Source organism: Mixophyes fleayi, chromosome 11, assembly GCF_038048845.1.
Source record: "Mixophyes fleayi isolate aMixFle1 chromosome 11, aMixFle1.hap1, whole genome shotgun sequence".
Classification (NCBI taxonomy): Eukaryota; Metazoa; Chordata; class Amphibia; order Anura; family Limnodynastidae; genus Mixophyes; species Mixophyes fleayi.
Window position 1 is genome coordinate 84,471,374 of NC_134412.1, and position 26,065 is coordinate 84,497,438.

Here is a 26,065-nt window from a genome sequence, read left to right on the forward strand (position 1 = left end):
CACAGACAAACATGGAAATATTGTATGTAAATGTGATCACTTGGTTAGAGAGAGGCCGTATATTGCACTATCCTCACTCCTGGGCAGCTTCAGTCATTCGTATTATTTGCCTGATGAGCAGCTTTCTAGACAGCTTCCTTCGATTAGTTGGTCATGAGGAGCTTCTTGGGCAACTTCTTTAATTCAGTTCCTTTGCCTCACGAGCAGCTTTCTGGGAAGTTTCTTTCATTCATTTCCTCTATCTCACGAGTAGCTTCCTTCACTTAGTTTCTTTGCCTTATGAGCAGTTTCCTGCACAGCTTCATTCATTCAGCTCCTCTGCACCACAAGCAGCTTCCTTGAGCCATTCTTTTCCTCACGAGCAGTTTCCTGGAAAGTTTCCTTCATTCATTTCCTTTATCTCACGAGCAGCTTCCTTCATTCAATTCCTCTATCGTGGAAGCAGCTTCCTTCATTTAGTTCCTTTGCCTTATGAGCAGTTTCATTCATTCAGCTCCTCTGCACCACAAGCAGCTTCCTTGAGCCATTCTTTGCCTTACGAGCAGTTTCCTTCATTCATTTCCTCTATCTTACGTGTAGCTTCCTTACTTCAATTCCACTGCCTTGACAGCAGCGTCCTTCTCTCAGTTCATTTGTCTTGTGGGCAGCTTACTGGGCAGCTTCCTTCATTTAGTTCCTTGGTTTCATGAGTATTTCAGTGGTGGGGAGCGCAGCTGGAATACATCTTATCAAAACTATAAGACAAGATCACATCTCCGCTAGCTCATAATTTGTTGCGCTCTTGAAGATTGGAAATGAATACGCCGCTCCGCACAGCAAGAAGCGCCCCTAGAAATACATTGTTTCCTCCTCTTTATCTTATTCCAATCATTTTGTGTTGTAAATTGAAATCTCTGAAAAAGCAGATGTACTGGAGCTCCAACTTCATACACTGTACAAAGCACGCTCACTCCGTCTACCTTCCGCCATGTCCAAAACACTGCTCATCCGCAAATGCCGTCACCTCGCTCCTTAAATCTCTGCACATTGGCGGAAATCTTGCATAGTTTGTGCAAAAAAAAAAAAAGCGGCTCAGCGACACCAAATCGTATTTAGCATCAGCCGTTTTGCACTTTATAAATGAGGTCCACTAAGTGTAGGTGAGGAATGGACTTTAATTCTCAGCAACAAGACTTATTTGACACGTCTGGAAGCTACAAAGTTTTTTTCTTACTTTCGTCAACTAATTGCCAACATCAGCATGATGCAGCACACAACCTGTAATATCCATTTATACAATTACTCCGAATAAATAGCAAAACAAAGAAATAATAAGAACGAAGCGAAGGCTCCACTGGAAAAAAAAGAATTGTTTATGATTAAAGAGATAAATGATGTTTGCCCTCATGGGTTGAAGATATAGCGTAAGGAGAACCTGCAATTACTTTTTATCAGTGTACATATAAAAGAAAATTAAGAACATTTATCTTTCTTATGTGTTCCCCATTCTCTCCAGTTTTCCTCCAGGCTGATTTAGACACTCTCCAATACTTCATTTTTTTATGGTGGATTATCAAGGAAAAATAGATAGATAAATTGCATGGATCATTTATGTTGTGGCTTAAAGGAGGATCGTTCTAAGTTGTTACATGGCTCAAAGGGCCGCGGGTATGGACAAATACACCCAAAGAGGAACCTGTTATTCTTTTGTTTTAAATCTAGGGCTGTGCATCAGTACATAATGGCACCCTCCCATTGGCTAGTACCTGCCCTGAGACTAATACACTACACCCCAGTGATGATAGCGATAGTCATGGTGAATACTGTACATAATACACAACTCTGGGTCCCATAAATACAGTAGTGGAAGCGGGCTGGTATACGGTAGTAAGGCATACCGTCGCGTCTCCTATAGCCTTCATTGTAAGATATTAAACTTCCGTTCCACCGTTTCTACATTTCCACTTTGACCTTGGATCTATACCCAAGGAAAGGTGGCACTCACTACCCACATTACAAGTTACCACTGTGCAAGGTCGAAAATAAAACTTATGGGGACTCACCCACGTCTTCAGCGAAGAGGAGGCCAACACCAGCATCTTAGAAGAATAGTGAAATATGAATTCAACCAATGGTGCATGTTACATCACAGAGGATATTAGATATGTAGTCTCTGTGTGCGAGTGTATTTGTGTATATAATTATATATATATATATATATAAATATAAATATTATAGATTTCACATGATAAGGTGAATACAAAATATTATTTCTATTTGTAACAGTGAAGTAGTTAAGTAGACAAATCCTTATCTTTATTTTTTCTGAAAGACAACATACAACAGGTAGTGGTTCACACACTGGCAGTGACGTCTAGTACAGTATAATCAGTATATCTCATGTGGCACATGTAGGTATTTCATTATCGGTAATAACAGTTCACCAAGGTTAAGAATATTGGAAACTATCAATACCATTGCATAAAAAATAGGTTTAGAACATGTAAAACCTTATAAATTGCAATACAAAACAGATAGGTAGTGGGTGTGATACATATGTTCAACGGTTACATGATATTATATTTACACCATAATATAGACAATCGGAACTGTCGCCCTAACAATACTGTTGACATTCAAATTGCCGCCCTAATAATACGGTCGACATTCCAATTGTCACCCTAATAATACGGTCGACATTCAAAATTGTCGCTCTAATAATATTGTCTACATTCCAATTGTCACCCCAATACTGTTGACATACCAATTGTCGCCCCAATAATACTGTCGACATTCCAATTGTTGCATTAATAATAATGTCAACATTTCTATTGTCAACCTAATAATACTGTCGACATTTGAATGGTCGATCTAATGTTGTCTACTTTTTGAATGTCGACTTAATGAATGTCTAGCCATTGAACACATACCTAAGTAACTATATGATAGACTGGGGAGAGGATGGGGGGGGGTCTCTCGTTGCATGTTAGATGTAAAGGAAGTTCCTTTTATCTTTTGCATTTCACCATAAACTAATACCTATTTACAGCCCTCAATCCAGCTCTAAGCTCTGTACCGGTGGCTCCTAAGAAGTAGTCTAGTTTTGTACCATGTTGCTGATTTGTAATTTAGTGATATTTGGTAGACTGTCAATGAAGCTTTCCCAAATTGAAGAAAAATAAGATTTAGCTCTATTCATTATACATGGATGTTTCTAAGCAGTCCACTCTAGGGGAGGGGGTTCAATCAGACACGAGGTGCCACAATGTATCTCCAGAACAGTCCACATAGACAAATCGCAGCAGAGGTTTTACTAAAATATCTGCTCATTATTTGAGTAAAATCTGCCCAGTTATTTTAAATAACTGGGCAGCACGGTGGCTCAGTGGTTAGCACTTCTGCCTCACAGCGCTGGGCTCATGGGTTTGATTCCAGACCATGGCCTTATCTGTGTGGAGTTTATATGTTCTCTCCGTGTTTTATATGTTCTCCCCGGGTGCTCCAGTTTCCTCCCACACTCTAAAAACATACTAGCAGGTTAATTGGCTGCTATTAAATTGACCCTAGTCTGTCTCTCTCTGTCTGTCTGTCTGTCTGTGTGTGTGTGTGTTAGGGAATTTAGACTGTAAGCTCCAATGGGACAGGGACTGATGTGAGTGAGTTCTCTGTACAGCGCTGTGGAATTAGTGGCGCTATATAAATAGCTGATTATGAATAACTATGGGAAAAACAATCCAGTGGAGGATAAATGATGCTTACATTCAGTTGGATCCTTAAAAGATGGATGTAACAGAGCTCGAGGTGATCCCTGATAAAGACTTAACCTGAAAAACAGAAAGAAAAATTCATGTAAATAACAACTTTATGCAATAATTCTAGAGAGTGCTACATTACAGTGTTTGCTATTCCCCCTGTATACAATTCTTTTAATACTAATTATAAATTTATGTTTTTGCTACTTTTTATAAAGGTATTTGCCGATATTACAGCAAGGGTCCTGTCTGCCACAGGATGGCAGTTGTCCTCTGACTTGCTCCATACGTAACACATCGGGAGCTGTTTGCTGCAAGCATAGGGATTAATGATCCCGATCATCAACTGTATGTCCTATTCACACATACGTATCAGCACAATGGACCACCAGCAATGGTGGACAATAAACACACCAGGATCAAACAATACACACAATAACGGACAAGCATATGATCAATATCAAAGCGGACTTTGGATTCGGTTTGGCAGTCGGCAACATGTTTTGTAAAATGATTTAGTATTAGGCCAAATATGGATTTAGTGCATTTAAGAGATCCTATTTTTGCAAACAAGTAGCAAGGGTCAAAGCTACAGAGATCTATATGAAAAGGAGGAGAGATTGACAGGTATTAGGGCAGCACGGTGGCTCAGTGGTTAGCACTTCTGCCTTACAGCACTGTGGTCATGAGTTCAATTCCCGACCATGGACTTATCTGTGTGGAGTGTGTATGTTCTCCCCGTATTTGCGTGGGTTTCCTCCGGGTGCTCCGGTTTCCTCCCACACTCCAAAAACATACTAGTAGGTTAATTGGCTGCCAATAAATTGACCCTAGTCTGGGTGTCTGTCTGTATGTATGTATGTTAGGGAATTTAGACTGTAAGCCCCACTGGGGCAGGGACTGATGTGAATGAGTTCTCTGTACACCATTGTGGAATTAGTGGCGCTATATAAATAAAAAATGATGATGATGATGTTGATTCTTGTTAGCGGTGTAGAAAATAGGTTTACGGGGAAGCAATTTATTTTACAAGATAAAAAAAACAGGATTTTTTGGTATTGTTACGGATAGCGAATGATAAAGTGATATGAGATCCACAGAGCATTGTGATCAAGTGGCACATAATTAAAATTCTATGAGTGGCAGCGTGACCTCAACGATGGAGATTACTGTGCATGCTCTACTAACTTAATATCTCTCTAACCAAATATTCTATTACAAATCCATCTCATTATTCACATCAGCAGAACGTTACATACAGAAATACAGACATCTCTTTAGAGAACAGCGTTGGAGATAATGACAGTTATGGCTATATTGCAACCTTTATTAAGCAGTTTGTGCGGAGCCCACGCCTTCGGAGGCAGCATGTTCAAGCGTGTAATCATATACACAATATGCTATAACATCAATCTAAATGAGAAAGCATTGTCCAAATTAAACCAAAATAAAGCAGTAAATATTTTCAGACATTGTTTCTTTTCTGCAAGGAGTATGAGCCATCTGGCCAGTTTATGGAGCCAATTGTTCATTTGTGAATTCACAAGCACACAGTAACCATTAGGCTCCTTATTTCGGTGTTCAGAAATGAGGTTTCTTTGAGGTATGGTGATGGGCACAATTTTTATTTGTAAGAAATAAAACTTATAGTGTAATTATAATGCAACATAGAAAATTATTACTGTTTTGCAGGCATTATCGTTTAGATGTCCACTGACTTCTACAAAAGCATGTCTGTTCTGGTGTATCACTATGTGCCTAAGATGATGAATGTAAGAATGGAACAGAGGCTCTGTACTCTCTTGTATCTGACCTGCCATGTTGCTCAATGCATGACCTAACCCCTAGATTTCACAGGCTGACTCTGTATTGGGGCACTTCTTCTACTCTACCAGGTCCTTCCTCCATCCCAGGCACTCCCGAGAGGGTAAAGAGTGCAAGTGGGAAGCTACTGTGTTCCCTGGCTGGTCAATAAGGCATCGCCTTCCCTTCAGCACAGTCCCACCAACTCAATATGCTCCCTGGCTGGCCAATAAGATGCTGCCTTCCCTACAACACAGTCCCGCTATCTCAACATGCTCCCTGGCTGGCCAATAAGATGCTGCCTTCCCTACAGCACAGTCCCGCTATCTCTACATGCTCCCTAGCTGGCCAATAAGGTTCCGACCTTCCCTCCAACACAGTCCTGCCAAATCTACATGCTCCCTGGCTGGCCAATAAGGTGCCGCCTTCCCTCCAACACAGTCCTGCCAAATCTACATGCTCCCTGGCTGGCCAATGAGATGCTGCCTTCCCTACACAGTCCTGCCAAATCTACATGCTCCCTGGCTGGCCAATAAGGTGCCGCCTTCCCTCCAACACAGTCCCGCCAAATCTACATGCTCCCTGGCTGGCCAATAAGGTGCCGCCTTCCCTCCAACACAGTCCCGCCAAATCTACATGCTCCCTGGCTGGCCAATAAGGTGCCGCCTTCCCTCCAACACAGTCCCGCCAAATCTACATGCTTCCTGGCTGGCCAATAAGGTGCCGCCTTCCCTCCAACACAGTCCCGCCAAATCTACATGCTTCCTGGCTGGCCAATAAGGTGCCGCCTTCCCTCCAACACAGTCCCGCCAAATCTACATGCTCCCTGGCTGGCCAATAAGGTGCCGCCTTCCCTCTAACAAAGTCCTGCCAAATGTACATGCTCCCTGGCTGGCCAATAAGGTGCCGCCTTCCCTCCAACACAGTCCCGCCAAATCTACATGCTCCAGGAACACGCCTGGAGTCTTCAATAGACAGACAGTTTTGGCAGATGATAGACAGGTTAGGTGAAGATCACAGGGAAGAGGTCCCTACCCTAAATGAAGGTCAACAAATTTGTTCTGTATTGCATGGAATTTATCTGTCCCTTCCACACACAGTTGCTCAAAACTTTATTTAATCTCCTCTATCTCTGATTTAACCAATTTTGTTTTATCAATTATACTTTTACTATCTCCTTCAGAGGGTGCTACTACTAGCATCAAATATTTGTTCTTATTAAAAACTTTATTTGAGTGTAATATCTTTAAGATGGCAACATATTTAATAAAAAGATTGTCTTGCTACATGATAACAATGTAAAAGTACAAATATCTGATGTAAAAATGATACATTGTTATGTTTGTTTTGCTTATTTTAAAAACACAATATAAATCTGTCTAAGTAAAGAAAAAAAGGATGAGAAATGAGCAAGAGATAATGAAGATAAAAATGATTGTGTATTACAATTTGGTGTGAGATTTCTGTCTTTCATTAAATATCAAAAATTTCATTTGAATGGAACCATATCTGATAAAGCCAGTGACTTCTAGGACTGACATTTTACATACAGACCTGCTAGCAGCTTCAGTGTATACTACAATATACTTGTCTTTACCTCCAATATAGCAACATCTTGGGGCCCCTTCCATAGCCACTGATGGGGACTGAGCCACACCAGGTTGGTGGCTACTCCCACTGCACAGGCAGGCGAGGGGCCCAGTACTTTGTACCTGGCCTGCCCTGCCTCTCATTGCCCCATGTGTATAGGTGACTGAGGCTAAGTAAGGCTAAAACCACCAATGGTAGGGCCATGCTTCCGATATCTCTGCTGTGAGCGTTACCTTTTGTTCTGATTGGTTTTATCCTCCTCTGATTGGATGTTAAATAAGCGCATTAGTCCAAAGCCACATGACACCTCTTGTTTAATCCCATCTCGTTTTTTGGTTATGGCGACAACCTCAACCACGGCCACGATACCGGGGTCAGTCAGTGACGTGTGGAAGTAGATGGTCTGAAATTAAAAGATGAGAAACTTTTTTTGTTTTGCCCATTTTTTTTATTTTATTTCTTTTCAATTTATAATGCAGCCGTTAAGCATTTTTTTTGCTTTTTAATATCACAGCAATTCTATTCTGTCATTTATACACAATCGTGAACATACAGAAACAACATAAAACTGTATCTTTGAAGTAGGAATATTAACGAACTCGTCTATAAAAATCAATTTATTTATACTAAACGCAATGGTAATGTGTTAAGATCTAGAACGTAAAGATGAATTAGTTAGAGCTGGCGTATAAATGAAAATGTGACTGCGTAGACGATGTACATGATCTATTGGTCCTTCTATCATTAGGCATTAATTTAGACAATATATGAGCACATATTACAAATATCGCTTGACATTCAGAATACAAGTTCTCTGGAGCTATGTTAATTCCTGCTTAATTTAAAATCATCTTAGTGTATTCACAGACCAGATATTTATCTGGCTGAGTTATTATGGCTCTGAGCACTGACCATTTCTATTTTTATAGAAAATCCTACAGGATAAAAGTCTGTTGACTCCGTTATCCAGACGGATTGTGGACAAGTTAGTTAGTTTCTTGCTCCCGTTGTCCGAAGACATTACACAAGTGCCAATGTGCGTCAGGTGACTGGATTTGCCATCTTGTCCAATCGATTTCGATTGGATTATGAAAGGACATGATTGGCACGCTGGCAGGCAGGTACGCCATCACCTACACATGTGTGGACTGAACAAATACTCAGAATATCAATTTACTAGGAACCATAAATCTGAATCCAAGGGAATTCATAGGCTGCGGTCTCTTGAACGTCAGCTCAGCTTTTACGACATATAACAAAGGCATAAACATTCCTATGCAGTCTCACACAACATCGCCATAGAGACACAAGTCAAAGTAGAAGTAAAACACATGCAATTAATTATTCAAGGTAAGCACCTCTACAGACATTGTTTCAACACTTTGCAATATAATATCAGCTATTGCAGAGGAATGGTCATATTACTAGTCTAGGAAGAAAAATCCATTCTAGACTAAAACACATCACTTATGTAATTCTAAGCAAATAACTATTCGGGGAGATCTCGTTTCCACCATGACAACGTATTTCCTAAAATTTGATACATTCATAGAAGTAGATCACGGTTTCAACGTAAACTGGATCACAGAAGTTACATTAGAAACACACAGAGGACCTGACACATGTGCACAGTGGAGGCAGCCATCTTTATACTTAACATTTTAAAATAGTTTCCAGGGACAGTTTGCGGCTGAGCCAGTACATCTAATCACATGACACACGATACTGTCTGAGCGAACCTTGGAGCACTACAACTCCCATCATGTCATTACTGGGTTTGATTTTTAACATTGCCTTATCCATTTTAAATATTTTCCATCAATATAATACTTACTAATGAAGCATACTTACTTACTTTGTGCATCAATAATTGTTATTGAAAATGTTTGCAAAATATATGGGCTGCAGAAAATAATAAATGGAGGTCAAACAAAAAGAGGGGCACAGGGGGGACCCCCTCCCCTAGTTGAGTATCGCAACATAGGCAAGTCCACAAATTACACAAGTGATATAGGTAAAACGATGCAGATTGAAGAGACATTGCACATTATAGTGACATAGACCTTTAGAAAGACATCGTAGGGAGGACGACTAGTTATTCCCGGGAGATTTAAGCAGGGTTAGAGGCGCGTGAGTGGGAGAGGGGGGAGAGGTTCCTCTAGATGCACCTGCACCCTCCGTGGTGTATACATGCCACTTGAACCATTTCATGATGGCAGCAGAAGTGGTGTAGGGCATATCTATCATCCCCATTTCTAAGCTGTGCTGGATTTTAGAAATGATTCGAGACAGGTTGGAGGGGGCAACGGTCTTCCAATTCGGTGCGATAGAGGCCCTGGATGCTGTCAAGATATGGCCTAGGAGGTAGTGGTCATCTTACTTACCTTTTGGACCTCCAGTCCAGGAGCTGCTAGCGGGGAGAGCCAAAGGACCATTGTGGGGGCAGATTGCTTCATCGCAGCCCCGTCCCCCAGTGCACAAGGCTGTGATGGTCATCGGGACGGTGGTCTACTCCCCTCAGAGTCCATGAGGAGTCCACTCCCGAAACGATCGGGTAGTTAGTGCGTTATAACGTTAGAGAACAGACCTAAACAGGGACTGGCTGGCAAATCTTAACCCGGGGGATGAGATTCGGCTCAGTAGCCTATTAGGAACAATTTAAGGGGAAAAATTCAGATAGCCCAGTGACCCAGCCCCAGGTAGCCCACTATGGGACCTGCCCTGCCAGACAATATCAGTCCCTGGTCCTAAATGTTACGAAAGGCACATAACATGCATGGAAAATAGGAATTTTACTTCTGAAAAATAGGGATCTTACCAGGGACCGAAAATCCTAGGTACAAATTTATAAAACCTGGGAATTAGGGGAAGCTGGTAACTACACATGTCCTGTGAGGAGCAAGTCTGCAGCCAATTACCCCAGAAGACTGCAGAGATTACTATTTAAATCTGTGTAATGAACCATAACTGGGGAGTAACATCTGAGACTAAAGCTAGAATCACATGAGTGGATCCAACCCGATTTATTTTCTCACGATGGAAAAATCAGGAATGTTAACGATGGGCAATATGGACAAAATGTCACAAAACAACATAATAATAAAAAGGTGAAACTTCGGTACTGAGTTACTGACACGTTTGATTGATCGTGGAGAACGGGAGCCCAGAAAAACTTGAACACAGCAAAGTAACTGGACAGTCCCTCGAAATACCCTACTGTATGGGCATCACCAACCTGGGGTTGGCTCCATCCCTGAATGACTAAAATCTATTCCTGTATGTTCATGGTCAAATTGTCCACAGATCTGGTCATCCGGCAAGTGGACTGACCAATTAATTGGTTGCTAGTAAATTTTATATTATATAGGGCGGTCATTGCATTTACAACAGACACTGCTATAGTACACTAAATCCATTAAATCAAGTTTGAAGGTGGCATTGCCCTTGTGGTACACGAGTCATGTACAAAAGTGTCTACAACAGTATAATATAGGAGGTTACTAACATAGTGCAAAAATCCAGTAATACTGGACACACCGACTGCGATATTGGATCATTGGATATTTTGGTACAAGCGAATGAAAGGTTACCCCAGATGACAGCTATTGGCCGGTGTGTTTGGTCCTCTTCCTAAAGGCCCTGGTAACACCAGAAAAGGTCCGGTTGCTGAACCAGAGCACTGAACAACTGGATCACGTCAGGACTCCGGTCCTGTCAATCTACGCTCCGTCTGATTGGCAGGATTGTACCATGTGTGCGGCCGGCATAACTCAGAGCATCCAATCAGCTTTCATCGATCTTGTGCAAGTTAGACAATGAAAGCAAATGTCTAATTTGGCACTATTACTGTACAATTGGATTTTATTTATTTATAGTTAAATTTGTTGACAAATATCTACATGCACTTATGTTGTTTTCAAATTATGAGCTTACCATAAAAACAACATAGGCTCAAAAGTTTAGGATCAAACAAAGCTGGAAGTTTAAGCCTCTAATCCCCAGAATCCACATTGCATCATTACTCCCATCATCGTCATTTATTTATATAGCGCCACTAAATCTGCAGCGCTGTACAGAGAACTCCTTCACATCAGTCCCTAACCCATTGGAGCTTGCAGTCTAAATTCCCTAATATAGACACACACTCACACACAGACACAGACAGACAGACAGAGAGGGAGAGACTAAGGTCAATTTTGATAGCAGCCACTACTAGTATGTTTTTTGGAGTGTGGGAGGAAACCGGAGCACCCGGAGGAAACCCACGCAAACACAGGGAGAACATACAAACTCCACTCCCAGTCTACTCACCGTATTGCTCCCAGTTTTCTGCAGACTCACTGACATTCAATCTACACATCCCTTTACCCATACTTGACAGTTACCCTCTATGAGCGGGCAAACAGATTTTCAAATCATTTAAAGCCCCCTCAGATTTAACGCTGGCTGCACACAGACCATTTAGCACTTACACGCAGCTTTCATTTCTCATCAGAACGGGGATAATGAAAATGATGCACAGACCGGCGAGCGTGCTGTGAGGATCTAATAGATATTTCAGATCTTATCTTCAATAAGGTCATAAACATTTAACTAATGTGCGCTAATAAAAAGACTTCTGCAGTCTCTTCCTAAAGAACGAAGGAAAATGTAACAGAAAGGTCTGAGAAGGGACTGGGGAGCATTTGTGATAGTAATAAAATAAATATGGCTTCATGCAGTTTTGTTATGTTCTCAGAATGACAGGAGTTTTAGCTTCTTAGGGAAGAGTGAAATAGAAGAAAGAACATTTATTAGGTAAGTGTCCCTTTAATTGCCTAAAACAACACCCTAAGGCAGCGATTGGGCGGCCCTCTACCCTATAGAAGGGCCACACATTACCCTTAACATAGGCAAACCAGGGGGGGGGGGGTTCCTAGTGCCAGAAAACCCCCTTCCAAGCCTAGTGCACTGTATAATTGAGGTGGCTGGACCCTGCCCCCGCTTCACACGGCTATGCTTGAAAAGGAAGAGGTGCGTGCACCTAACAGTAGTGCACGCAGCATTGCCCATGTGTATTATGGGGATAGGAAGAGTTGGAGAGCATCCAAGCACTGTCTAATATTATAGCCACGCCCCCATGCATGCTGGTCACGCCCACTGGCGGCGTGGTGTGAAAACCCCCCTCTACAAATCCTGCGTTTGCCCCTGCTTAATACCAGTACTAAGATAAAACCATACATTTCATCAAAGAAAGAGACCCCTATCTATAATAACATATCAGCAGGTGTTTTATAACAAGTGTTACAAGCTGTAACAAACACATCTAACAATAAAGTAGGAGGAAACTGGGGTTCGCAGTGGACGGCTTGGGGGGCCACTTACAGTGCTGTTACCCATCACTACCCTAAGGCATCCTTGATTTCATTGTAATTATACTTATATTTTAGTATATTAGCCACTGCTGACTGACATGCAATTTCCCTTGGTTTTTCTTTTACTTTCAAGTGTTCATATTTAATATATTAAAACTATATGAAAAGAGTAGAAACATGTATAAGAATTATAACTCCTTCATTTAAGGCTTTGCAGTTTGCACACGACTGGCTGGAGTATAATTTGCTATTTGGCTTGACTGTACAGAACATATTAAAGCCATAAATCAAATTTAGTGTACAGTAGTAAGAACAGGACAGAGGACCCAGCACATTGTCTTCACCCTCTTTTTCTAATCACCAGAAGTATAAGAGGAGCTAAGCAGCCGGATACAGGTCCTTGCCATCCCATTTATTTATTACCACGCACACAAGGGTTAATGTCGTCAGGAGACAATTAACCTACTAGTATGTTTTTGTAGCATGGAAAGAAACGGGAGCACTTGTAGGAAACCCAGGCAAACACGGGGAGAACATGCAAACTCCACACAGATACCTGGTCAGAACTGAACCCACGACCCCAGTGCTTTAAAGTGTCAATGCTAACCACTGTGCCACCAGAAGGGAGTAGCAGACAGGCTAAGAGAAGTAAGAGAGACGAGACCAGTGTATGACTAGGAAACAAACACGGGGAGAACATACAAACTCCACACAGATACTTGGTCGGAACTGAACCCACGACCCCAGCTCTTTGAGGCGGCAATGCTAACCACTGTGCGACCAGAAGGGAGTAGCAGACAGGCTAAGAGGAGTAAGAGAGAGATGTAAAGATTTAGGGCTGAGAGAGCATTACAGACGGGGAGAAGACAGTAATAACACAATAATAATGTTAGAATATAAATCCTGTCTTAGCCTGTGATTAATAGTAATATTTAGACGACAAAACAAACACGGGGTGATTGTGGAAGCGGACGGAGGGCAGGTCAGAGCCTGTGTTATAATTTCATCTCTCGCCTCTCCAACAACACAAACCACTGCTTTGAAATAACCTTGATAAGATAGAGTCTGGGGAAGGTGACATATTGTCACATCTCAGCATGACATTCCTCCATGCAGCGCTCGTTAAGAATAATACCGACATGTTCTGCAATAATGTAGTAATACATAATGATTGGCTAGTTAGCGGCCATTGTTCTGTGCATCCAATAAAAGTGCCTTATAACAATATCTCCATCATCTGGCTCGCTGCGGAGAGGATGAAATTGCAGATCCGTGCAGGTGTCCCATTAGCCTGTTTGCCAATGCAAATGCTAAGTCATAAAGCAACGTGAAGATCCCAAAATCAGCCAGCGGGGACTGCGGTCAGACTGCCCTGTAGAAACCGAGGTATTCTCGTTTCAAGGTGCCCCGTGGAGAATTTATAGCTGCAGTGGTTTCATTAACTTGGGCCTGGGTTGTCAGTCATATTTTTTATAGTACAGTAATTTAATTATTGATTTTCTACTATGGTTATAAAGCACAGGCAGGGGGTGTAGGGAGGGAGCTTGTGTTCAGGATGCTTTGCCATATATGTGCTGCATCTCTGTAAATCATTTTGTGGTTTTGCTTTTTATGTTTCCAGATAAACTGTCCCCCCCTCTGCAACACCTCAAACCTCTTCTTCCACCCCGTGACCTCAACCACATCCTGATCTTCTGCCAACCTAGACCCAGGACTATGGCTGGGTACACACTACAGGGCTTCCAGACGATTATTGGGTCAATCACCCGATAAACGACCATTCGGCCCAATATCACATTAGGGTGTACGCTCCAACTGATGAATCATTATCGATCCAAAGCTCATCGTATGGTTTCATTTAATATTTAAACCAAACTAAAAATCTTGTATAACAATGGAACAATGTGGTTCCAATCCTGCAGTGTGTACACACTCAGGACCGGCAGTGTCCATAGATCTCTATGGAGTGTGCAGAGTCACTGTCTATTCAGCTGATGGTTATGACAGATGAAGAGCACAGATCAGGTAAATCTTGTAAGACGTGTATAGTGTGTACACAGGAATCCGCATGCTGATCGGGACTTTTATTTTTCCTGTCGCTCGTAAAATCGTTATTGATGTTGCATCGGGAGAATTTTGCATAGTGTGTACTCAGCTTATGTGCCTATTACAAAAATATTGGTCTGGCATCAAACGCCCTACAATAATTCTCCACTGCCCCCAAGACGCTGAGATGGGCATGAAATTCAAATATCCTTAAAGGGACCTGAACATGAAAAAGAAAAATTCTTAGAGGGGAATCCAATTTGTCGCGAGATGCCTCAAACGTCATTTATCCACGTCTAATGCAGAGGTGAGAGCAAGAATTGGCAACATCAATTCTAATATGAGATGGGGGATTCTAATATGGAATCCCCCATGCCAAGAATAGTCTCCAAAAAGATGCAAATAACCCTTTTTCACCACAAGGTGGCGAGGGAGAGAGGGACGAGAGAGGGGCGGAGAGAGGGGGGGAGAGAGGGGCGGAGAGAGGGGCGGAGAGAGGGGGGGAGAGAGGGGGGGAGAGAGGGGGGGAGAGAGGGGGGGAGAGAGGGGGGGAGAGAGGGGGGGAGAGAGGGGGGGAGAGAGGGAGGGAGAGAGACAAAAATGTACATGAATTAATCACAGTTACAGATCAACAAAACTTGCTGCCTAAAATAAACTAAAAACCAAAACAAAAACAAGGTATGATGTAAATAAGATACAAGAATATAAACATGTTGCAACAGAAAGAATAAAACTATTTGTAATATAATGTAGAAGAAATAAATAAAACCATATTACATCGGAGGTTAGCTCTGTTGACCGGTGAACTGAATTAGCCAACACGGCAATTACTTTCCATTATGGGCATCAAACCTGTCAGACCTCAGGGCCTACGTCCTTCTACAGGATTCTTATGTGACTGTCATATGAGTTCATAATATAAAATGAACGTTAGATTAAGAAATATTCAACCTGCTGTAAACACTTTATAAATAAGTGAGCTACAGCTTTTCAATAGGCTTAGGCACAATGTGGCCATCTATGTGTTGTGGAACTACAAGTCCCAGAATCCCATGCCCGCTAGTGGCTGACAGCTTGTTGTGGAGCTACAATTCCACTGCCTCCCCTGCAAGCCAGCACCAACTAGCTGCTGTGGAACTACAAGCTGCATCATGCCTTGCCAGTCAGTAGCTCCTAGTTGTTGTGGGACTACAAGTCCTAGCATGCCTTGTCAGCCAGGGAACCACAGCTTCTGTCAAACTACAAATACAAGCATGCTGGGGAAACAGCTATAGGGCGACCTCTGCTTTAGAAGGATCTAGTACTGAAATCACACAGGCTTCATAAATACTCCTATATGATGTTCACATCTGCTATCACACTTATAAGATGAGGCCTAATACATCGCTCTTATCATCGTACACAAGTTTATTATTATATTCCTTGTCTCAGATCTGTGATACTTGGCATTAATGAGGTCTATCTTGTAAAGCTTACCCTGTGCAATACACTGGAGAACTCAGTGCTTTTATGGATAAAAATCTTCCCGACTAGATCAGAAAATGAGTATGATCTATCTAATTGAGGCTTATCGAGAGCTGCATTAATGAGTATGATTGAATTTGAATAGAAAATTAAATTATCTCTGTTGTCTGCAATCTGAGCAGCTCCTTTAAACAGTTTGTAGAAACATGTGTTCAGTGTTGTCACCTCTGCTCGGAATGCAAAGTGATTCATTTACAGTTCTACATTCTGTGTCAGGCGCCACAAGGTGACTGCCCCCTGCTGGTCCGCGCTATGATTACTGGGATAATGAACCTATTATTCTGCTGTTAAGGTTTTCAAAGAATGCTATTTGTGGCACAACTATCTGTGTCGAAATAAAGCGAATCATTCTTTATGTTAATTTCCGTTCAGCCATGCAGATGGAAGACATCCAAGCGGAGGAACCGCCATAAATTTTGTTAAGTTGGACAAATAGGGTGGGACTCAGGGTTACTCTTTACTGTTAAAAAGGTGGGATTAGCGTTTCATAGAGAGAACTAATAGCAGCTAATCTAATATTAATTTTCTTTAGTCTGACAACACTATACCGGCAACAACTGTTATCTAGGGGTGCACTGGGGTACAGTGGTTAGCATACCCCCCAACAGTCTCCATTTAGGCAGGACAGCCCGCCAGCCAGGACATGTGTCTCAACTGTCCCACTCACACCCATTAGGCGCAGTGTCCCAATGCCAAAAACTGGCATGTTGGGAGGTGTGTGGTTAGCAATGCTGTATCACAGCGCTGGGGTCATGTGTTCTATTTCTACCAATCAGGAAGCATGTAAAAAAAAAAAACTAATATAAATTTGATTATTCCTAAGGCTGCACCCAGAAGACGATTTTTATTTCTTCTCATTTTAAAAACACCCCAGCTGTTTCCTTTCCCCTCATGCCACATCCAGGAGAGTGGAACGGTCCACAGTTCCACCCGACATGTCCGAAAAAACGCTAAGAAGAATTTCTGAGCTTTTCTTTCATCATCATAATTTATTTATATAGCGCCACTAATTCCGCAGCGCTGTACAGAGAACTCACTCACAACAGTCCCTGCCCCATTGGAGCTTACAGTCTAAATTCCCTAACATACACAGACTAGGGTCAATTTTGATACCAGCCAATTATGTTTTTGGATTGTGGAAGGAAACCGGAGCACCCGGAGGAAACCCATGCAACAAACACGGGGAGAACATACAAACTCCTCACAGATAAGGCCATGGTCGGGAATTGAACTCATGACCCCAGTGCTGTGAGGCAGAAGTGCTAACCACTAAGTGACCGGAGGGGCGTTTTAGGAGCATATCTGCAGTGTTAAAGTGCTCTAAAACAGTGTACCCTCAGACACAATGTACAAGAAAACAATAGCCCTTCCCTGGAATTAAATCAGGATTAGACAAACGGCAGTAAATGACACAGGAAGCTGGAAGAAGCCTTGTCCTGCGTTTGCAGAGTGACTAATCCGCATCTGTGCAGAACGTACAATTAGGTGCATGGTTACACAGACACCAGCACCTGGCATTTGACGACGGTATCTCTCAGTGAACTGTTATTTGGTACCAATTTTCCCAGTTAATATTCATTTCTCGGATAGGACATTTCTGGTAAACACCTATGATTATATTAGGACACTGATGTAGCTAATGGCAGCCGACTTAAAAATAAAACAAACAAATGAGAAACAGAAAAATACCTCTTGCAAACACCCATAAATATTAAACATTTAGGGCTTCCAATTAAACCACCTGTCAACATTGAGCTGTACTTGAGAACCATGAATGCACTTTATATGTATGCGTATATATTTAAAACATCTTCCCACTCCGCCAACAGCCAGCTCTCATGAATTAGAAGTGTCAGGAGAATGACAGAAAACTGCAGTACTGAATATATGTCATTAATTCATCATAACAACCAAGATCTATGTTGTTCATGGAACGTGACTGCCACCTAGTGGCCACAATACAAAATGTGCATATCGAATAAACAGCAATTGTTCTTGGAAAAGCAAGCATAAAGAAAAGGTTTTTCAGCATACACAAATTTGTGTGCTAGAAATGTTGTTTTCTTGTCTGACTTCTTAATACATAGAATCCATGGCCCCAGGTAGCAATGCTAGCCACTGTGCCACCCATATATAGTGAATATAATATCCAGGGACACTGCTGATGAGCATAAGGAAGGCATGCGTGGTGTAGGGTATGAGGACCTTGCTGCACTAAAACATTCATTATAACATGTTCACTGAACTTTGTTATCATTTTTTTTTCCTGCATTTTAAATACACATCATCAGCATTTATTTATATAGCGCCAGCATATACCGTAGCGCTTTACAATTGGGAACAAACACTGTGATAAAACAATACTGGGTAATACAGACAGAGAGGTAAGAGGGCCCTGCTCGCAAGATTACAATCTGTCACTCCTTTATGATAAAAACAAATTACATTTTTTGGGATGTGTCAATTTATACATAAATAACTTTATTTCTTTGTCTACCCAAAATAATACATTGTTTTTTTCATGGTGAAATTGGAGCACTTGTTTTTATTTTATAGGCAGAATGCAGGCAAAAATAGGAAACTAGTTTTTGTTCCATGACTGTTCCCATAGCGATTTTACTGTAATTAGTGCAGCATAGATATGTACCCTGCTATGTAATCAGCTAGCTCTCTCCTGAGTTACGTCTGTCTGGCTGCATGCCGCAAACATCAGCTTTGCTGTACTAAGCGACTTGCACATGCGCCCCCCTGCTCCCCGATCAGAACAGCTTGCGTCCGATTGGCTGGAGTGTATCTTTTATCCAATCATGTTGCAGCTCAGATTGGAGCAGGTTCTATCAGGGCCTTTTGTCCAATTGGATTTGTTCAGGACAAGAGAAAGAAGATACCAGATGGATTTAGGAGAACAATTAAGTGGTAAATTAAAGGATATTATTAATATCAATAAATTATTACAACATTTCCCCCAGATGGTATAGCTCATCTGCAGATAGGTACGCCTGTGCGTAAAGCTTCTTAAGGTGGGAATAAGGGGAGATTGATCAGAAACAAAATTTGCCAGCTGTGGGTTGGGGGGTGGACTGTTTCTTTAAGGATTGGGGTAACACACAGTCTGTCTGACATATACCCGTCATTATGCGATGTCTGTATTATGTCTTCATGATGCAGTTTGGATGGGGTGGGAGAGGAATTAGGGGTTCTCAGAAATATTTATTTTACATTTTAATGAGCTTCTATTGTACGGACTGCAGACAGGCACTTAATCCATGTCTCCCTCACTCCCTAGTAATGTTAGGTCTCTTAATAGTGGAGCCAGAAGTTTATCCATACTTGCCAACTCTCCCGGAATGTCCGGGAGACTCCCGAAATTCGGGTAGGTCTCCCGGGAGAGCAGGCAAATATCCCGCATATGACATCTTGCTCCTCAAAATGATGCGATTTGCGGCAAATTGCGTCATTTTGGCCCCATTTTTGTCGCATGGGGCGGAGCCAAAATTGTGCAAATTACCGCGTCCCGCCCCTCCAACCACGCCCCCCTGCCTGGGATCTCCCGGAATTAACTTACCAAAGGTTGGTAAGTATGAGTTTATCTGCACCCTTTCAATATAGTTGGGAAGCGAATTAAAAAAGATTAACTCACAAATATGATCCAGATGGGTTAAATCCAGATATCCAGTAAAATCATTGTCAAACGGTCTGAATTTATCACTTAAGCGCCCATCCCGGCCTAACATATTGTGTTATATATATATATATATATATATATATATATATATATGCAATTTTTATAGTGTATATGTAAGTATGTGCCACATTTGCTCTGATGTACAATGATATAGTCCACACTGTGCATGGCTACTGATCGTTTGCCCACCTCAATCTGTGCCTAGTTCCAATTTGTATTAGAGCCATTGTCTATTTAATAAGCCTTCCTCATTTGATTAATATAATTTTATTTTTTTTATCTGATTATTGTTGACATTTGTATACTTCTTTCTACCTTAGACAAATGTTTGTTAGTTAAGTAAATATTTATATATTAATATTGTAGGGTTAGTTTTACTACTGTTTATTTGTTTTGATAAAAAAAAATCAATAAATAAAAATAAATATTTGATTAAAAATATTAACTCGTACAGTATTTCATATATACATATAAAGATCAGAGGACAACAACAGATAGCATCAATAAATGTACATGTTATATGTGTAATATGTGAAACTGTACTGTAGAGTTGGTGCACATTGAAAAATAGGGACTATTCCAGGGACAAATCTGGGATAGTATGTACCTGAAAATTACAGTAAGTTGGTAACTGTTTAAAAGTGTTCCCGGTGAATCAATAAATTAAAAATAAATATGTTATTAGTAGAAAACAGCAATTATTAGGGTACATAACCCAGGAACATACAACATACATACATGACCGCACTGCTATTAGCTGTGTTTTACTGTGCATTCAATTAGTTGCATTATTGTTTGGCATCAGTCATCTTCCATTATATATCCACTGCCAGCAATAAAATGACATAAAATGTGACACCTATTCAGTTTGTCACATGGAACAAGTGCAACATGTCAAACGTGTGGCGTGACAGCTGCATGTGTAACAAGGCCCACGGGGGACCACGGTCTACAGGTCAGGAATCATTATATGACAAACACTGCTGGCATAAGAAAATACACAGAGACAGCTCTGCATCAACTGAGTACTAAACTAAGGGTAAATCAGCATTTATTTATATAGCGCAAATTCCGTAGCGCTTTACAATTGTGGACAAACACGGTAGTAAAACAATACTGGGTAATACAGAGAGGTAAGAGGGCCCTGCTCGCAAGCTTACAATCTATGGGAATATACTTTCTTATAGCATTCTAAAGTGATTATTTGTAACTGTAAAGAAATATTTACATTTCCAAAACACAGGCGATGTATTTCTTATAGCCCTTGCTTTTTTTCCCCAGCTCAACAGACTACAACTGCAGTGTCTAATTACATGTGGATAAGGGGACATTGTAGCTCATTGTAAATATGTATATTGGTTATTGTATATTGTTGATGTGGCAGTGAGGTTATTCATTGTCCTTAAAGTGAAGCCAGAGGAGTTATGGGTAGGGATCAGATTGCAAAATACTGGTGAGGAGGGAGGCTAATTAGTATCCATTGTTATCACAAGACTACTCCAGACGTTTGGTCTACAATCTGGAGGGAGAGGTTCAGGAAAACAGCTCAACTCCACTCCCCTCTCCAACCGCCCTAGTCCAGCACTCACCAATGTTTATCAAGGAGAGGCCCAGGTGATATTCATTCTGGGATTTGAATCATGGAACGTGCAAGGTCTGGTTTTGAGTTTTTCTTCTCTACCAATGGACTACAGCTGCAGCTAAGAGAAGAACTCCATGGGTCTAAGTCAGGACATCCAGGTGACTGTAGCTCCTTAAGCTAGTGGGGTAAGTGACAGATTATGTGGTAAATCTGCCTGGCATTTATTTACTGTGTGAACATAATAATCTAGTGATTGTTTTTATTACAATAGATGTATTGCTTTACTTTCTAACTGTATTTGCCTGAGTGACTAATAAGAACCTTAGAAGGTACTTGCCAGGCTTCCCTGGCATAGGAAGGCACCCGTGGGTGGCCAGCCAGAGTGAAGAGGGTAGAATTGGGCCAAAACACCCGGTATCTTCACAGGGTGAGTGGGACAAAGGTTTATTCCTTGAAATTGCTCCCTGTACGGACAACTTAAAAGTCTCCACCGGGCTGTTAAACAATAAGCAGCTGTAGTCACTGAACAGCTGATGGTGCTTCTGTATAAATGTGAGTCTCCAGCAGACCAAGAATAAATACCTATATATCACTCCAAGTGAGAGCTAACACCTGTACTAAACTCTTCTATCAACTAAGGGCCGGTACCCACTGGCGTGAAATGATGACCCGGATCTGGCGTTTTTAAGACAAGTGAAGAGCATGCATTTGCATGTAAAAATAAAACCCATGCTATGTGTCCATACTAATTTGCATCCATATATTCACTGTGTGTTTGCGGAGTAGTTTTTTGGAGGCTGCTTGCTCCGTTTTAGTGCATTCAAACCATGTCGCTGCGCTTGAAAATCCAAATTTCTAGATCAGCGCATTGTGTACGTACCCACTATAACAGAGGCATTGTGTTGAATTTTTTCCACGCAATCCATTGCAGTGACATGTAGACACCCCACTGAAATGAATGGTCCATTTAAATGAATGTGCCATTGATATGAATGGAGCTCAATAGAATTGTTGAGTCTCCCCCCCTCATCAATCAATTCGAGTCTCTGGGACTCCAGCCAATCACACTGCAGCTAGATTGGGAGACCACTTGTGATTGGCTGAGTGGCTAAGGATAATTCCAATCAATCCGATTCACAGTTATTCTGCGGAAAGCAGTTTTATTATTCCTGCGGGAAGAACACTTTTGTAAATGACCTTTATAATATATCTGCCTACAGGGATTCCAATTCAATAATTCAGAGACTAAAAATCATTTTGAATTCAGAACACAGATTACAGGATACCGCTTGATTTTTAAATATATAGAACACAACATATGTTCATAATAATGTGTTTTTAAGTACTGAAAAATCATGCCCGCTGGGGTTTATATGTTGTACAGTTCCTGAGTAATATCTCTTTATTCTTTATAATATTAACAGAAGGGACGTACGTACCGTATATCAAATCAACTGACTGCTTTAAACTGCCATCTTTTGTTCTGTGGTGCTTATGCTGCCTGTCAGGACACAAGCTATTCATGTCTTTTGTCTCGTTAAAATGCCATTTTACAAGATTTAAAGGAATTGGTCCTCTGCTTCCATATAAATTTTATTTTTTCTCTGTGCGTCTGAATATGCCTGAAATGTGCCATTTTCTGTCTAGATTCACATATTTCATTGACATTTACTCTGCTGCAAGGCATAACAAGAGGCCGACGACTATTTAGATGTGAGACACGTTGCTAACGCTGGAGGTGTCATATATAGCGCTCTGTGGCGCTGCTTGCGGAGGAGCAGGAGTTTGCCCGGACAAACTAAGATTTGGCATCTGGAGAGAACACTTATTATTTGGGAAGAATAGCTGTTACCTGAAGTCCAGGTCTAATCTAAATCTAAAAAGATGACCTCACACATGGTAATTCTGCCCAAAATAACTGCTTATTTGGACTCCAATGTCCACCAGTAAAGGCCAATGAGATAGATTCAGGATATGAAAGTGGTTATAAGTGTTTTATTAAAATATAACTTTTACTGCTTGTGTAATTAAAATATATATAATAAAAAGCAGCAAAATGTATTTGTGACAAGTGACATAAAGGTGAATTAAAATTGCTGTGTGTGAATTCAGATCTATATAGTCTCAGACTATATAGATCGAGAATCACACACACACACACACACACACACACACACACACACATATATCTAATATATAAATGTCTAGTGGCGTGTGTTAGTCTGTCTGTCTGCGTGTGTAAAAAATAAAACCAAGCTGCAGCACCACCTGCTGGGCGGAGTTATACACTGACCTACTAAATTCTTAGTGTGTGTGGGGAAAAAAAATTCAGAAAGGGCTAAAATTTGGTATACTAAGATGTTTTTAATTTGTTAATTTAATTTGTTAATTGTTAAAAGTGTTTATAAAGATTTTAAAAAAATATATATATATATTTCTTGAAGGAGAAGTGACAGTGGGGAGTGGTTGGTGGTTGCCGGGGGTGACAGTGGGGAGTGGTTGGTGGTTGCCGGGGGTGACAGTGGGGAGTGGTTGGTGGTTGAGGCCTGGGCTATGGCCCAAATGCTTGACAAGAACCTTTTTAACACCTTAAGTAGCTTGATTTGACTAGAATGCATGAGTATCATGCACGGGTTAACTTGTGTGTGTGTATATATATATATATATATATATATATATATATATATATATATATATATGTATATATATATGTGTGTGTGTGTGCGATACAATTCAGAGCCTCATTGTTAAAAAAATAAAAACAGAAAAACAGACTACGAAGCAGTCCAATACTGGGCCGTCTAGAACATCTAGAATTCAATAGGCAACTCCGTTTCTGCAAATAATTTCTCACAGGCGCTTGGTTCACAACAGTAGTATTTATGCCTCTGTTTGCAATTAGCACCCTTTGCTTCTAGGGAGGAGCAGACTGTCTGAACCACCAACAGTAACAGAGGTTTATTTAGCACTCCTGTGACCATATTCTCCCAGATAGGTAGAAATACATTTGTTCATACTGATATGTTACCTGGCTTCCATCCCTCATCCATTAAACAGCTCTGTATGACAGCCATGCTGCTCATCTGCACTCTCTAAAGATCTTGGCTAATGACCAAAACATTTCCATCCTCCATAAACATACAACAATCCTTATTAACCTGTCAGGCTGGAACACATTTAGATTTATTGGCAGATTGATCTTTCATTTGTAACCTGAAAACAACAAATCTGGATTTTTGTGAGTATTCATCACATTCATTAAACTCAACCTATCAGCGCATCACAAAAATGAATGTTTCCTGACCCACCAAGATGACCCAATTTGCCCGGTACAAAGTTCTCTGCTTCTGATCTTCCTGATTTTATTCATATCGCTGTAACTTGGGCTGAATTCATTAACTGATGTTTAAAAACACGATGAGGTGAGATGAAAAGAAAAGTGGAACATTAAGTAGCAGAGCATTGTGTACCGGCTGACACGGCGATGTTGTGTCTATACTTTCAAAGGCCGCATAAATGTGAGTTTACACTACGCTGTTAGGTTTTGTATTTTGTTTCTCCGCTTTTCAGGATATTGTCTTTTGCATCCTGAGCCCCATGTCAAGCTTAATTGTTTCATGACCTAGACCTTTGAGCACGCCCGATAACCAGGTTGGAAAAGGTACATTGATGGTCGGAACTGGCACATGGGCAGCATTCAGCCCGGGGGAGGGGGGGGGGGGGGGACTAGTTTCTCCACCGACAACTTCATCTCGAGAGGTGTATAAGGGGTGCCTTGCAGTGCCGATGCCTCGCTGCTCCCCCTTTTTACAGACCTGAATATGGGCATGCAGTGAAGACAGCTTCCTGAGTACATGCTACTGAGCCAAAGGTGGGTCAGGCTGTCCGAGCTCATGCTACTGAGCCAAAGGTGGGCCAGGCTGTCCGAGCGCATGCTACTGAGCCAAAGGTGGGCCAGGACGTCCGAGCGCATGCTACTGAGCCAAAGGTGGGCCAGGACGTCCGAGCGCATGCTACTGAGCCAAAGGTGGGTCAGGCTGTCCGAGCTCATGCTACTGAGCCAAAGGTGGGTCAGGCTGTCCGAGCTCATGCTACTGAGCCAAAGGTGGGCCAGGAAGTCCGAGCGCATGCTACTGAGCCAAAGGTGGGCCAGGCTGTCCGAGCTCATGCTACTGAGCCAAAGGTGGGCCAGGCTGTCCGAGCTCATGCTACTGAGCCAAAGGTGGGTCAGGCTGTCCGAGCTCATGCTACTGAGCCAAAGGTGGGTCAGGCTGTCCGAGCTCATGCTACTGAGCCAAAGGTGGGTCAGGCTGTCCGAGCTCATGCTACTGAGCCAAAGGTGGGTCAGGCTGTCCGAGCTCATGCTACTGAGCCAAAGGTGGGTCAGGCTGTCCGAGCTCATGCTACTGAGCCAAAGGTGGGCCAGGCTGTCCGAGCTCATGCTACTGAGCCAAAGGTGGGCCAGGCTGTCCGAGCTCATGCTACTGAGCCAAAGGTGGGCCAGGCTGTCCGAGCTCATGCTACTGAGCCAAAGGTGGGTCAGGCTGTCCGAGCTCATGCTACTGAGCCAAAGGTGGGTCAGGCTGTCCGAGCTCATGCTACTGAGCCAAAGGTGGGCCAGGCTGTCCGAGCTCATGCTACTGAGCCAAAGGTGGGCCAGGCTGTCCGAGCTCATGCTACTGAGCCAAAGGTGGGTCAGGCTGTCCAAACTCATGCTACTGAGCCAAAGGTGGGCCAGGCTGTCCGAGCT

The 26,065-nt window shown here is 41.9% G+C and overlaps 1 protein-coding gene across 2 annotated transcripts in view; it reads right to left on the minus strand.

Annotated features, from left to right (window-relative positions):
* The window catches only part of NPHP4 (nephrocystin 4), a 185,254-nt gene that overhangs the window by 135,053 nt on the left and 24,136 nt on the right, over window positions 1-26,065 (minus strand). Inside the window, exons 4-6 of one of the 2 annotated variants that reach the window (XM_075190020.1) lie at window positions 7,358-7,527; window positions 3,739-3,803; window positions 2,043-2,078 (exon numbers count right to left, since the gene is read on the minus strand). In XM_075190020.1, coding sequence (XP_075046121.1) covers window positions 2,043-2,078; window positions 3,739-3,803; window positions 7,358-7,527 — 271 coding nt within the window. The remainder of the gene's footprint in view (window positions 1-2,042; window positions 2,079-3,738; window positions 3,804-7,357; window positions 7,528-26,065) is intronic. The other variant, XM_075190021.1, reaches the window with a different exon arrangement.